This window comes from Gobio gobio, assembly GCF_949357685.1.
Source record: "Gobio gobio genome assembly, chromosome: 15".
Taxonomy (NCBI): Eukaryota; Metazoa; Chordata; class Actinopteri; order Cypriniformes; family Gobionidae; genus Gobio; species Gobio gobio.
The window spans coordinates 41,343,478-41,358,931 of NC_137108.1; the positions used below are offsets into that span (position 1 = coordinate 41,343,478).

At 40.5% G+C, this 15,454-nt stretch overlaps 2 protein-coding genes across 3 annotated transcripts; one reads left to right on the plus strand and one right to left on the minus strand.

Moving 5' to 3' along the window:
• Positions 1 to 3,621: 3,621 nt before the first annotated feature.
• ccdc127a (coiled-coil domain containing 127a) lies at positions 3,622 to 7,717 on the plus strand. Of its 2 annotated transcripts, none has more exons than XM_079837738.1 (3): positions 3,622 to 3,704; positions 3,988 to 4,076; positions 5,297 to 7,717. In XM_079837738.1, the coding sequence occupies exons 1-3, from the start codon at positions 3,637 to 3,639 to the stop codon at positions 5,986 to 5,988; spliced, it is 849 nt and encodes a 282-aa protein (XP_079693864.1). In that variant the 5' UTR covers positions 3,622 to 3,636; the 3' UTR covers positions 5,989 to 7,717. The 2 variants fall into 2 exon arrangements, with proteins under 2 accessions (XP_079693864.1, XP_079693865.1); XM_079837739.1 differs by having other exon boundaries at positions 3,642 to 3,704; positions 3,953 to 4,076.
• Positions 7,001 to 8,577, minus strand: LOC307138983 (telethonin; the record flags this gene model as incomplete). The annotated part of the gene is made up of 2 exons (XM_079837740.1): positions 7,001 to 7,403; positions 8,441 to 8,577. The coding sequence occupies 2 exons, from the start codon at positions 8,575 to 8,577 to the stop codon at positions 7,001 to 7,003; spliced, it is 540 nt and encodes a 179-aa protein (XP_079693866.1).
• Positions 8,578 to 15,454: the final 6,877 nt, after the last annotated feature.

Here is a 15,454-nt window from a genome sequence, read left to right on the forward strand (position 1 = left end):
ACTTATGTGTAGCGGCACACACCTGTAGTGGGCGCGTGCTCTACATATAGAGCGCTCTCGGCGTGAGCAGTAATCTGTGAGAACAGTGCTTATGTGCAAGGTGCATGTATTTTAGTAAAGTCATTGTTAAAACACAGCGTTGATGTGCAGGCGAGCGTGTTTGACAACAGGCTAGTTGACTGCAATATTTACATCTCCAGTCGCCTGAACCGAGGGGATTGAGAGAATGTAAAGTAAGTCTGTAGTGGTAATCCGGCCACAGCAGGACTTTTGAGTGGTTCTATAGCGCTGAATTAACAGTGCTTATATGCAGGGGTACACCCTATGAAGGGGACACACTGCCTGCAGTCATAACAGAGGAAAGAACTCTTAATTGTTTATTAGGATCACCAATAATACAGCGTTCTGTGTACAGGCGTGCATGTTTTATAACAGGCTCGTTTACTGAGAGAAGTGGTTGAAGGCTTGGCCGCCATTCACTAAATTGAGACTCACTGAGAAACCTGTGAGAGCTGGGCTCGAACCGGCAACCCTTTGTGCGAAGTACACCGTAACAGCAGAGGGCGCGGCTATGACGTAAGTCGCGCTCTTGACGGTGTTTTCAGTGTGTGTGGCGTGCGTTTCATAACAGGCTCGTTTACTACACTGTTGAACCTCTCCAGTCGCCTGAATAGGGGACTGAGAGAAGTGGTTGAAGGCTTGGCCGCCATTCACTAAATTGAGACTCACTGAGAAACCTGTGAGAGCTGGGCTCGAACCGGCAACCCTGTGTGAAGTACACCGTAACAGCGGAGGGCGTGGCTATGACGTAAGTCGCGCTCTTGACGGTGTTTTCAGTGTGTGTGGCGTGCGTGTTTCATAACAGGCTCGTTTACTACACTGTTGAACCTCTCCAGTCGCCTGAATAGGGGACTGAGAGAAGTGATAGAGTGAAAAAGACGCAGGGCTTGGCCGCCATTCACGACGCCATTATGCGCTAGACAGCGAGGCAGCAATGACGTAAGTCGCGCTCTAGATAGTGAGCGCGCTGGGAGAGAGAGAGGGGCGCACGCGCTGCCGCTGAGGAAGCGCGAGCTGCAGTGACAACAGCCTGTAGCGTAAGGCGCGCTCTCAATATCTCCAGCAGTCTGAGAGAAAGTAATGCAGGAAACTCCACTCCGGCATTCTCTGTCCGCGGCGCTTCTTAGCGCGGCCCGAGTGAGAGAAGAGGAAGAGCGAGACATTGGTAATAGTGCGGATTCGTCTTCCTCATTGCCGCCGAATGAGACCAAGCCCTCGGCGTCGAGCGGAGGGAGCAGGTCCGATCGAGGGAACGTCACAGGGGAAACGTCTCTCTGAGGTGAAGACGAGTCACGCGGGCACTGGGCCGACGTGAACTCGCTAGCCTCGGTATACTCAGCCCTCTGGCTCCGCCGTTCTTTCCCGCCGAGGCTTCGGGCGGAAAGGGGAACGGGAGAGCGCGAGGGCCGGGGTCGCGCTCTGAAAAGAGCGCTATCCGCGAACGGAGGGAGGAAATAGGCATACCCTCGCAGTGAGAGGGCAGCCGGACCCGGTGAGAGCAGCGTCCGCGTGGGCCTTGCCCAGACAGATCACGCACCCTTCGTGGTTATCCTCCTAGTGCAGGTAAGTACTGCACACAAGTGATATGTTTTTCTCAGTATTGTACAAAAAGGATACACCGTAGTGTTTCACCAAAGAGCGCAGGGGAAAGGCGTGACAGCTCGCGGGATCGCTGGCGATTTGAGCGCGCTGAAATACAGCAGTCCGCTGACTCTCGCAGGACGTCCGGGCTGGTTAGTTCGCTATTCCGCTGCAGGCTCGTCAATTCACGGTGAAGGTGGTGTAGTTCGAGTTTATCAGCGAGGACCGTAGATCGTCGCTGAAGGAGATTAATCTGACGTTTTTGACAGTTACAGCGTATTTTATATGCCCCTTTCGCGGGCTCTTGCGCTCAGCTTCGCGGGCTTTGTGCCCATTGGTTCGCTCAGATTACGCTGTTCTGCCATTGGTTCATGCAGTTCCCACTGGCCAGCCAATAGCGTGCGAGATGTCTCGACACTGTTTTGACTGGGCAGTAGCACTGCGTGATTTTACAATTACTTCAGTATATTCGAGAGTAGGAGAACCTACCCATAGCGTCTTAAAGACGCAGTACGAACTGACCGTTCGAAAGGGAACCAGGGGGTGCTGCAACACCCTCAGCACCCCCACTTCCCGCGCCCCTGGCAGCATAGCAGGGGCCTGTACCATGAGGGTAGTTTAACAAACTCAGGGTTACAGGATTAGTTTCGAGTTGACAAAACCAAACCAATCTATTCAGGTTTTGTTGGTCCCATGATGCTGATCATCAACTTTCTCTGTCAACTCAAGCTTTGATCCTGAGTTTAGGATTTTAGTTGTGACTTCAGCAGTGAACAGCCAATCACAGGCTGTGGTTCAGTGAAACTGAGATTCACTTCTCGCGGGAGAAGCTGTGTGATTCACTTCACTCATATACATGATTGAAAAATATTAAGAATTTAAACAAATTTACACAGAAGAAAAGAGCTGTCGAGGACAACTTTAAGAAAAATCTTATACGTCAATGCAAGTAAAAGTTATGAAGTTAGTTTAGTTGATATATAGAGAGAATTGAACATTTATGCTCACATGTAGTTTTTTATAGATTTAGTTATTGAATTTAAAGCTTATTTGTATGACCTTTATATAGGCTATTTAGTTTAATATTAACAAAATGCCTATTAATGATTGATTTACTCAAATGATACATGTGTAATTGATTAAGGGTGTAATAATTACATAAATTATATTTAAATAATTAAAAATTACTATTATTTTAAATAAGCATTGTTAAAAGCCAGAGGCTTAAGTCTTTAATAGCCATTAGCTAGTGACCTTTAATTTGGAGTAGAAACAGTCAGTTTGCTCACAGCTGATTGGTCCAATTTCAGTTTGAGATCTCTTATCCAGAACATAACCTGCCCTGGAGCAGGTTAGCTGTGGAGCGTAAGTTACTATGGAGATGAACACTGCTAAAAGCCAAACCACTTCAATGGTACCTAAAACCCAGGATTGGCACAAACTAAGCTTAAACATATCTGGCTAGCTAGCTAAACCGGCTTCATGGTATAGGCCCCAGATCTATTCCGCCAAGACAAAACATATCAACATTGTCATATCCATTACTGTTAAACACTCAGAAAGTTGTCATGACAGAAATGGCAATCAAAGTTATGCGTCATGATAAACCATGTTACCATTATCTAGTTAAATATCAAAACACCATTCTTATTTTAACTATCCATGTAATTAAAGGGTTTTTTGTTGTTGTTGTAAGGTTAAACCCTTCTGCGCATCCCCTGCGCAGTTGCGAACAGCTAAAATCTCAAATGCGCAGCTCTCCGGACTATACCAATATGTGACTATAGTTTAGGGGTGTTCAAAATCCAATACAGTTGTATTTCTGTAATTTTTGTAAATAAAGGTGGATTGATGGACATTTAATAACACATATCGACATAGCCAGTTCGTTTAAGGCTACTTATAACTGTATACGATGCGTTTAATATGTCTATTTGAATAATACATGCATTCAACTCCCCTATGAAATAATCAATGGATGTGGGACTGTTTTTGATGGAATATTACATAATCGCTCAGGCTGTCTGGAAGCACTTTATGCAGAAGAGTTTAGATTGTTCAAGGTAAGCAAAGGAAACGTGTTCACAAGAGTAAAACGTGAACACATCTATTGTTAAGTGTAGTTCAGTGTACCTGCCATAGGAATGCATTTATCATCTGCAGTGTTGCAGCTTAAGCAGTGTTGTGTGTTGCAGGTCATTAACGCTATGACTCTATATTAGTAATATTGTTTGGTGTAGACAGTGTAGTTTTACACAGATACACGAAACAGACTGTGACAAAACAGCGCCTTACTTCACTTTCTGATCAGAATTTCTCCATGAACGACCTGAATGATCCTCCTAGATGGAATATTAGACCAGAGCCAGCTGGAGATGACGGGGGCAGGTGGAATTATGCCCTGCTGGTGCCCATGATCGGGCTGGCAGCATTTCGTAAGGGGTCTTTATACTTCTACAAAGTCATGCATTCACCCTCACAAATGTCTTCAATGATTGTGTACTACATTATACTAGATAATCCACTTTATATGCTGTAATGAAATCTGGGTTCATAGGGGGGTTGTAAAAGCAATCCATCAATTCATTTCTACAGTTGTATTTGTGTGTGTGTGTGTGTGTGTGTGTGTGTGTGTGTGTGTGTGTGTGTGTGTGTGTGTGTGTGTGTGTGTCTTTCACACTTATTTAGTGTATCTTTATGCTGACAGTTATGTTCAGATTTTCTTTTACAATTTAACTAATCTTTCACTTAATGGCACATCACAATTTTTTTATCTAATTTTCACATTCATTTTAAGTATGTTATTATTTATGTACTACTATGTTATTTAATATTATGTATGAACTAACAATGAGCATTATATTTGTTAAAGTATTTATTCCTCTTTGTTAATGTTAGTTAAAGCTGCTGTCCATAGCTTTTTTTGTGTTCAAGATTTACAAAAATTATATAATGAGAATGTACAACATGAATCCATTTTCCAAACCATGTTTTTGTCTTACCCGGAATCATTATGGTAATCACTTATAATAAGTGTTTATATGTTGCAGTGTTCTTCCGCAAGACGCATGCAGTTCTGTTTATTAACTGCTAGAGCGCAAAAAGTTACGGACTGCAGCTTTAATAAAAATACAGCCGTTCATTGTTTGTTCATGTTAGTTCACACAGTGCATTAACTAATGTTAACAAATACAACTTTTGATTTTAATAATGTATTCGTAAAGGCTGAAATTAACATGAACTTAGATTAATAAATGCTGTGGAAGTATTGTTCATTCTTAGTTCATGTTAACTTAAGTAGTTAACTTATGAAACCTTATAAATGTTACCATTTAATTGATTTTTTGAATTAGCATTAGTTATAATTTTGTCATGTGATTAGCGATTTTTGTACTTCAACTTATTTCAGTTTGCTGCCGTGGCAACATTTCTTATTATTTAGCTTTATTTGAATGAACAATTTAACCCTTTTTAATAGTTTAGTTAACAATAACACCACTGATGTATACTGATAGAATTTGTTGTAAATTTTAGATTTAGAGCATTTTATCATATGGTGTTTTCTTTAAAGGTATTTGTCAAAAGTCATATTCTCTTTAAATTGATTTGGTCACTCTTTTAAAATTAAAATCTCTGTGGGTGTATTTTCAACTAGGTTGGATATGGACTCGAGAATCACAGAGCCAGATACAAGATATGAAGAGCAAGTATGACAGCGACATGGCAGCCATTAGCAGAGACCTGGAGCTGAAGTACAGGGTGACACTGACGGAAAACCGGCGGACAGCAGCACACCTGGAGGTGGAGCTTGAGAAGGAACGTCAGCGGGTGCAGGGCTACAGGAAAGCCGTGATCTCTCAGAGTCAGCAGCTCATGGAGGAACGGAAGCAGCTTCAGCAGGAACGGCGGGATCTGGACGAGGAGAAGAACCACTTGCTGCAGTCTGGCGTGGCCGGGGTGGCACTGCGGAAAGCCCTGCAGCAAGAGGAGGAGTGGCAGCGCAGGGCTCGGGCTCTTCTACAGGAACTGGAGGTTCAGCTAGTGGAGAGGCAGGAAGCGTTCTACAGCATCCTCTTGCCACGGGAACATCGTCTGGAGATGGAGAAGGACCTGCTGCTGAAGGTTGCTAAAAACCCGGTGGGTGCCGAGCTGAACCTAGAGGACGATCTTAGGGACATTTTTAAGAACGACAGACACTGTGCAGATTTACTGAACATGGATAAGCGCAAGAATGGGAATTTGATGTGGCTGTATCTCAGGTACTGGCAGCTGCAGGTCACCCTGCAGAAACACAAGAGGGCAGAGGAGACGCTCAAAGGAGCATCGCCATCCTCCAGCAGACCTTGATGCAGGAGAGTAGATCTTTATGAAAACAACAAGTAAGATTTTGTTTCCATAAATGTTTTCCTAAAGTTATGGCCATGATTTATTTATCAGCCGTTTATGCCAAACCTTTTCAGGAAACCCTTTAAGCCTTGAGTCCTTGACAATCATATATCAGAACATGAATTGTTTTTGTTTTCTTAGCTCTATTTTTTCTCCTTTTTTAAACAAGAATGCAGAAGAATCAAATGGTTTCATATTTGCTGCATTACTGATAAACTTCAGAGGATTTAGCCTAAAGATGATTCATAACTAATAAAAAAAAATGCTGTTACTGATAATGAATGTTTTCTGAAAAGAAATATATTACAGTTTGATAAATTTTTTTATTGTGTTCCATAATTTCATAATCGCATATGAACGAAATGTACGGTCAAGAAAGTATTTATTCATCGCATTCATTTCCAAGAACTACTAACTGTTTTGAATAGATGTTGACTGTCCACCAGAGGACGATGTCTGTCCTGCAGGTCATTGTAAACCTGCTAAGAAAGAGCAACAGCTCATTTATAGTCAGACATAGATCAAAATTCAATTACATTTCATTCAGACTTGTGCAGTGTTGACATTTTATTCAGGATCAAGATCATTAATGTTTTCCCATACAGTTGATCCTTTTTTGCTAAACTATTTAGCTTAATCAATTAAACAAATGTAGAAGCTTAAACCCCATTTAGAAAATGTTATTGCATTACATATCACACCAAGTGGCATTTATTGTCAATAAATACACACGCTTAAAGCAAATCATTTCACAATAAACTGGTAAAACGGACATGATTCAATGCCATTTTATGTTTAAAAATACATTTTTGTGGCCTCTGTATTTTCCTTCCTTAAGGTTTCTCAAGTAAATAATAATTGTGAGCATATGGGGTTTGAAGGCTTTGGAGTTAAGTGTTACTGAGGTCACACACCCACCCACCATATGTCATTGTATCCATGTCCATGATGGCAGACAGCTTTCACCAGCTCATCACTCTCGTCGCTGGAAGCAATGTGCGTCTCGTGGTGGAGAGATGAGCCTTGACGCTCTGAATTCTGGACTCCTGGGTTGGATTAACATTGGTTTATGTTCGGTAATGGACGAGACCTCTCTCTTCTGAAGGCAAACTCCATTTAAACTAGCCTCAGTGTCCATGGCGGATTTTATTCTAGAGGGCGACGGCTCACGGGTCACGCCAGGCTGTGTGGCGTCTCTGGGCACGAATATTGGTATTGGGAGAATGTTTCTGTAAGGTAAACGATATTCCATCATTGGCTCCCCCTCTCTCCCCATGCGAATGATCTGGTTTGGGTATCGTCGCACCGTGAAATGAACCACCTGCTTCCTTTCGAAGCTCTCTTTTCTTATCGAGTCCTTCTCAACGAGTGTCATCCTGTGAAAGAGGACTTGTGAAAGTTAATAAGTAGTAAGAACATTCTGTTGTAGAATCTAAACATTCTGAACAATGACCAACTTTTTTTTAAAAAAATCACAAACTCAAAATCAAGCTTTACAAATTGTACTTTATGCTCAGAAGAAACAAAAAGTTGGGGTTACTATGATTTTTATGGTTAGAAATTAATTTCATTATTCAGTAAGGATGCATACAATTGATCAAAAGTGACAGTAAAACATTAATGTTACAAAAAAACCTCAATTTCAAACAAATGCTGTTTTTTTAAGCCTTCTATACATCAGAGAATCTTGAAATGTAAAAAAAAAAAAAAAATCGAGCACAACTGCTTTGAACATTGTTAATAATAAGAAATGTTTCTTGAGCATTAGATCAGCATATTAAGAGTGATTTCTGAAGGATCACGTGACACTGAAGACTGGAGTAATGATGCTGAAAAATCAGCTTTACATCACAGAAATAAATTACAGAAAACTGTTTTTACTATATTTTTGATCAATGTCTTTGTGAGCATAAGAGACTTCTTTCAAAGATATATTTAAAAAAAGAAATCCCTACTGAACAGTAGTGTATATAGTTATTTTACAAAAAGTGTTTAAAATAGGAGGTTATTATAGTTTTATTATTGTTGTTTATTAATCATTTTTCCAGAGCTAAAGTGAGTGTAATGCCAGGGTTGAAGTGATGCACCACTTTGAAAAATCGAATTGCAAGCTATACAAGTTTCAGCAGACTCAGAGATAAATTATTCAATGAACAACAACTAAATTTTGGCCTGTTCCTTAAAGAAAACTTATATATAGCATAGCAGCATGAGTGATAAGGACTCTTTGTATGATTTTTTTTTTGTCCTGGAGCTTTACAGTCCTGATTACTATTGACTACTGATAAAAGCATGCAGGGTTGGAACATAAAGGGCAAGTAAATACAGATTTTAAATTTTTGGATGAAGCATTCCTTTTAAACGCATCTAAAATCTGCACATACAACACAGAGTCAGAGACAGAAACGCATACTTATATTCTGGTCTCGTCTCCATGAGTAGGTCTAACCAGGTGGCCTCATATGATTCTCTGGCAATCTCATCAGTCTCCTGGAAATCACTGTAGGAGTTCAGCAGATATGACCTGGGCGTCCTGCTCAGGCAATGCATCTCATCCAGTGACCGGTCAAAACAAATACAAGGCAAATTAAAGCTAGATAAGAAAGTTATCAGTCAGATCTTCTGATAAAGGCTGCTGCTTGCCTCCTGAGTGTTTCGGTGTCTTATAAATAGGGTTTGTTACTATTTATACACCCTGCCATCATGCCCACAGGAGTCTCTTCAGATTGGTGTAGTTTGACGAGGTGGGAAAATGACTAACCTCACGACCATTTAACTGATATGTAAGACTCACATCTCCACCAGGAGGTCAACAGTGCCAAAGGACCTATCTGAGCTCAGATTTCCTGTTGTATGTGCGTCAAAAACATTATGGTTATTGCTGATAGCAACAAAACTAGATGTTCGCTGCTATGGTACAAGGTAATGCATGTTGGTGCCAATGGTACTTTTTAAAAGTTAAATGCAGTATGCAATATGTGTGGTATATAGTGTACAGGTAAAAGCAAAGTAACATTTAAAAGTCAAACAAAGCATCCCTGATATTCTAAAAAGGTAAAAATAGAACAAGGTGTAGATATTTCTGACACTCATTTCATGTCGGAGGGTCCTTGTTGTTTGTCCCGGTTGTCAGCACCTGTGCTAAAGTCGCACGGCATTATTATCTCACACTGTGGCATTCAGAGCAGCATGTCATCCTCACACCCATCTGCTAGATTCTTGTATTGTAGGTGAGATGTGTAGTCCATCACTCAGTATGAACAATCCTTTCTCGAGTTACTGATGAAAGAGGCCTCTCTTTATACGTGAGAATTCCTGCAGGACGATGTTAAATTTGGCCTCAACACGCATCAACCTGTTATTGCAATGTTGGGTTAACTCATAAACGAGGGAGGGCTGGATCCAAATGTAGTTATTTTATTTCAACTGAATGTAAATAAAACAAACACCCAACCTAAAAAAAAGCAGGGAAACCGAATTAGCACCCTAACAAAACATCCATGAAACCAGAAACACTGGAATATAAATACTAGAAATGTAATAGGTAAAAAAGACAAACCTGGGTATGATCAGAACTAATCAACTAGAAAAACTACAAAGAACTACAAAAATGGCACACAGGACAGGAAACAGGAACTGAAACAGGTTAAATGCAAAATGCTAAAAGTTAAATTAACAAAACACATGTAACACAAAGCCAGGGAATACGTAAGGAGGAGATTCCAGATGCTGCCAAAAAACAAGTTCAGGAGTCCACGATCGTGGTGGAGTGGAGGCGTAACAGACTACCAAGGCAGATCAGATGGAACCGGAGACCACCAAGGCAGATTCGGCAGAACTAGAAATGGCCGTGCACAGAGGACTCAGAGAAGGGCCTCCTTGGCCATTACAATACAGGTTAAGAATAATAATAATTCTTAAATAATCATTAATTTGTTACATTTATATAGCGCTTTTCTAGGCACTCAAAGCGCTTTACATAGAAAGGGGGAATCTCTTCAACCACCACCAATGTGCAGCATCCACCTGGATGATGCGACGACAGCCATATTGCGCCAGAACCACACATCAGCTTATTGGTGGAGAGGAGACAGAGTGATGATGGGGATGATTAGGAGGCCATGATGGACAGGGGCCAATGGGCAAATTTGGCCAGGATGCCGGGGTTACACCCCTACTCTTTATCAAAACTCTTTATGGGATTTTTAATGACCACAGAGAGTCAGGAACTCGGTTTAACGTCTCATCCGATGGACGGTGCTTATTACAGTATAGTGTCCCCATCACTATACTGGGGTGTTAGAACCCACACAGACCCCAGGGTGAGCACCCCCTGCTGGCCTCACTAACACCTCTACCAGCAGCTACCTAGTTTTCCCAGTTGGTCTCCCATCCAGGTACTAACCAGGCTCAGCCCTGCTTAGCTTCAGTGGGAAACCAGTCTTGGGCTACAGGGTGATATGGCTGCTGGCCATAAGAGTTCAAGGACGGCTTCCTTGGCCATGACAGAACAGGCAGAGAGTTCATGGACGACCTCCTTAGTCATGTCAGAACAGACAGAAAGTTCAGGTAGACCTCCATGGTCATATCAAAATCAGGCAGAGAGTTAATGGACGACCTCTGTGGTCATGTCAAAGGCAGCCAGAGAGTTCAAGATGACCTCTGTGGTCGTGTCAGGGCAGACAAGAGAGTTCATGGCCAACCTCCGTGGTCATGCCAAGGCAGAAAGAGATTCAGAAACGATCTCCGTGGTTGTGTATGAGCAAACAGAGAGTTCGGGGATGACCACCATGGTCGTTACAGAGTCAACAAAGAGCACAGTTGATTCGAAATTCACCTTCTTGGCCATATCAGAGCAGGCAGAAGGTTTAGAGTAGGAGTGGTTGCTGCCTCCTCAAGAGGATCGTAGCAGTTGCCGCCTCCTTGAGAAGTTCCTTGGCGTTCGTCGCTACCTCAGGAAGTGCCAGGGCCGGCCCGTGGCATAGGCGGAATAGGCAAATGCTAGGGGCGCCACTCATCCTTAGGGGCGCCAAAATGTATTACCGATATTTTATTAACATTCATTTGAAATATTACCAAATAAAGCGCAAAAAAAGCGTCCCCCGCCTCTTCCCAGTCCGCCGCATCAATCTCCCCCCGCCGAGTTACTTGAAGTGCGTCAGAAATATAACGTCCAATCAGTTTAACGTTAGGGGAAATTGTTGTGTCGCGCCGCCTTTCGCCGCATCCAAAGCAGACAGGATTGCTTTTATTTTTTAGGGTGCTTGGCCGCTCGCGCCAGGTGTAGACTCAGTGAAAGTTGCCTGATCATATTATGACGGATGGCCGAATTGTAGTGTCAAAAAAGACAGAAGCCCTCTGATGATGGGAAGATAAGGAATACACTGCTCTTCTTACTTAGTATTTGTGTCTTGTTTCTAGTCTAAATATCTAAAAATTCTTAAATCAAGATGCATTTACTAGATAAGTTAAATGACATAAGATATGTTTTCTTGAAAATAAAATCAAAATGAAGTGAGTTTTTGCTTATAACAAGCAAAATGATCTGCCATTGGGGTGAGAAAAATAATCTTGTTCCTGATTGAAATCTTGTTTCTTTCCCAAACAGAAATAAGATTATTTTTCCCACCCCATTGGCAAAAAATTTAGCTTGTTTTAAGCAAAAAACTCACTTCATTTTGATTTTTTCCCCCCAGAAAATAAGAAAAAATATCTAATGTCATTTTACTTATCTAGTAAAGGCATCTTGATTTAAGAATTTTTAGATTTTATACTGGAAACAAGAAATAAATACTAAATAAGAAGAGCATTTTTTGCAGTGTAAAGACCGAAGTAAAGTGATGTAGGCTAATGAATGAACAGTGTATCTAATTGCATAGTGGTAAAATACTAATGTTCGCTAATTTAATTCGTTATTTTTACCTTAAACTATGCAAGCAGCTGTTCTGGGTTCTCCAGAGGCCACACAGCCAGTGTGATTTTGTAAAAAAAATAATAATAATAATTTTTTATATATATATAAATATTAAACGCATGTAATATAACTTTTTTTAATAGCTTAATGTTTTTACTCTGCAGTTGTGCAGTTTTAAGGGGATATATAGCAATTTTAAAATGTTTTTGCCAAAATTAGTAATGATATTTATATACAGGTTCATTTAAAATAGTCAAGTCAAGTCAACTTTATTTATACAGCGCTTTTAACAATGTAGATTGTTTGAAAGCAGCTTTACAGTGTTAAACAGGAAAAAAATGCAACATAATTTTATTCAGCTGTATAGCCATTCTGGAAAAAACGCTGATGTCATCAGTTCATTTCAATTATCATACAGTGACAGTGTGGGCTTTAGATCAATAATTCGATCAGTAATTTAGTTTAAATGGTTAATTTAGTTTATTATTTAGATTTATTTCGATGTTTAGTTGAAAAATTTAGTGTCCCCAACTGAGCACGCCAAGCCAGAGGCAACAGAATAACAAAATAGCAACATTTTAGGTAAAATTCACATTAAATATCTAAATTTCACAGTTTAATTCCTGGTGAAAACATGAATGCTCATAGTCAAGTGTAAGATTGCTGCCATCTACTGGAAAACAAACACTTTTGCTAGTTCTCAATGAATAGTTTGTGCATGAATGCTAGATGCTATTACTCTTGCTCTTTGTGTTTAGGCTGTAATGTGGCGTAGGTGCTATTTTTGTATAGTTTAACTATCATCAGCCTTTAAAAAATTAAATAATAATAATAATATCATGAACATAATGATGGGGTAGAATGGACTGGACATCATATAAAACAACAACAATAAAAATAAAACATCAATGCATTACAAAAATAAAACTGTATGAGTGTTTCCACAACTTAGACTGATAACGTGTAGTGCTAAACCTTGATACAAGGGGCACCAAATAAATTCTTGCCTAGGGCAGCAAATTGGTCAGGGCCGGCCCTGGGAAGTGCTGTGGTGGTCGCTGCCGCCTCGGGAGGAGCAGTAGTAGTGTGTGTAGCCCAAACACAAAAGATGGCTGTAGCCATCACAGAAAGCGCAGATGACAGTCCTGACTTGAGAATGCTGAGACCACTGGACTTGACAACTCTTAGGGTGTTTTCTCGGCCCAATTGAAAACGAACTCTGGAGCGGTTCACTTGAGGTGTGAAAGCAATCCGACCACCAGATCAAGACCCAGCCCAATCTATAGACCTGAACCCCACTGAAAACCTCTGGAATGTGACCAAGAGGAAGGTGGAAGGTCACAAGCCATCAAAAGCCGAGCTGCTTGAATTTTTGTGCCAGGAGTGGTGTAAAGTCACCCTACAGCAATGTAGCCGACTGGTAGAGAGCATGCCAAGACGCTTGAATGCTGTGATGGGAAATCAGGGTTATTCCAACAAATGTTGATTTCTGAAATTTTCTGAAGTTAAGTATATTGTTTGAAAATGAATATAAACGTGTTTTCTTTGTATTATTCAAGGTCAACATGCGGCATCTTTTTTTGACCAGTTGTCATATTCTGTAAAGAAATGCAAAAGATGGGGGGGGGATCTGGAAGAAATGTTGTCAGTAGTTCATAGAATAAAACAAAAATGTTCATTTTACTCAAAACATAAATAGTAAATCCAGAGAAACTGCTAAACTGCTTTTGCAGTGGTCTCTTAATTTTTTCCAGAGCAGCATAACAAGTGTTCAGGTGGTTTATCTGCTGACATACCACAGCCCACAGGACAAAGAAGAGAGTTTGAATGTGTTTAATTCTCTCTATTCAATGAAATGACTGGTATAGAATAATGATTACTAAGGCACCACATCCTTAGTCGCATGGCTTCAAAGAGCATTGAGACCCCATTTCAGCTGGTTCCTCCCTGAACTTGACAGGGGCATTAGTCAATTACATGCAGGTTTAGAGGGCTGCAATGATGCCAACATCCTTTTAAAGCCTGGAGAAGAATGTTGACAGTTTGCCGAGAAATGCCAGCAATGCATTGAACGCAAGGTGCAGCATCAGATTTCTGTGGCCTGAGCCAAGCCAAAGCACTCGCCTGCCCTGAATGCTTGCTGCAGCGACAGCCTGTTCCCTCTGTAAGGAGACCCTGTGGAAACTGCAGCTACATGATGGATGAGAAATGCCCCTCAAACACAAAGACACCCACACAGATCATAGGCTTATATTGAGCTACAGAATACAAACACTGCATTGAGCATAGAAATGTTTCTCTCATTAAAAGTCCAGCTTCTCTCATGATGGCTCATCATTTTGTGACCCCCTTTTAATCTTTAGTGGGATTGAATTGGTTGAAATGGAACTTTATGGATATATGAATGCCAAGCCCATGACGCACGATCCAGTGGAACTACGTTATGTCACCTATGATGTCATATGAGGGCATGTTTCTTGTTATTAGTCATCTATTTGCTTCACTGAATGCGTACGAGGATGAAACGCCTCAAAACAGCTTTCTTATGTCAGAGTTTGAACATGTTGAGGTTGTAATATTTAGGTTACTTGACACCAGAACAGTTTGTACCCTGATTAGTCATTTGATTTTGACACTAGAGGATGCTGCTGCACACGGGTTTTTTTTATTATGAACGTAAAATTACTACATTATATCAACTGATAGATAAAACTACTCACAGTTTCATGTTTGGGTTATTTAAAAATAGCAATGTATAAGGTATATATAGGCCTACACACAGTCTGCCAAAAGAACTCTGTAACACTGCTTGCAAAAGACAAAATGAAAGCAGTGAATGTGTGAGACTCTCTCACTGACATCACAGATAGATATATTTGGCTTCTATTGCAAATTCATGAATGGGAACATGGGGGACGGCCAACATCAACCAGCTTGACACTTAACCATATAAGTGCCATAAGACTCTACACAACAATAAAATACAGCAAGACATGATACCAAAACTGCAAAGATGCATTCTACATGATTCTATGCCCAGACTTCTTGTTCTAAAGATGACTTGGACTTAATTATTACATCCCTGTTATGTTTCAAATTCAGATAAGACTAAGAGTAAAGAAAAATTTGTAAATAAAAATAAACCCCAGCAGCTATTCTGCTACCATAGACAATATTTTCTATAATTTATATAAAATATATTTTATTGTTACTATTATGAATTAAATATGATTATAAATTATACTATATATTGTTTATAACAGTACATGGCTACTATGATATATATATATGATTAAATATATGGTAAATGGACTGCATTTATATAGCGCTTTTAACAGACCAACGGCCATCCAAAGCGCTTTACATTTTTCCTCACATAAATACATTCACACACCGACGGCGGTGTCAGCCATGCAAGGCATATATAATGATAATGTTGTAGTTGTATTTATTTTACTTTGTATAGTCCAAGCCTCATCTGTGATTGAAAGAGTTAACGTGCCAGTGGGAGGA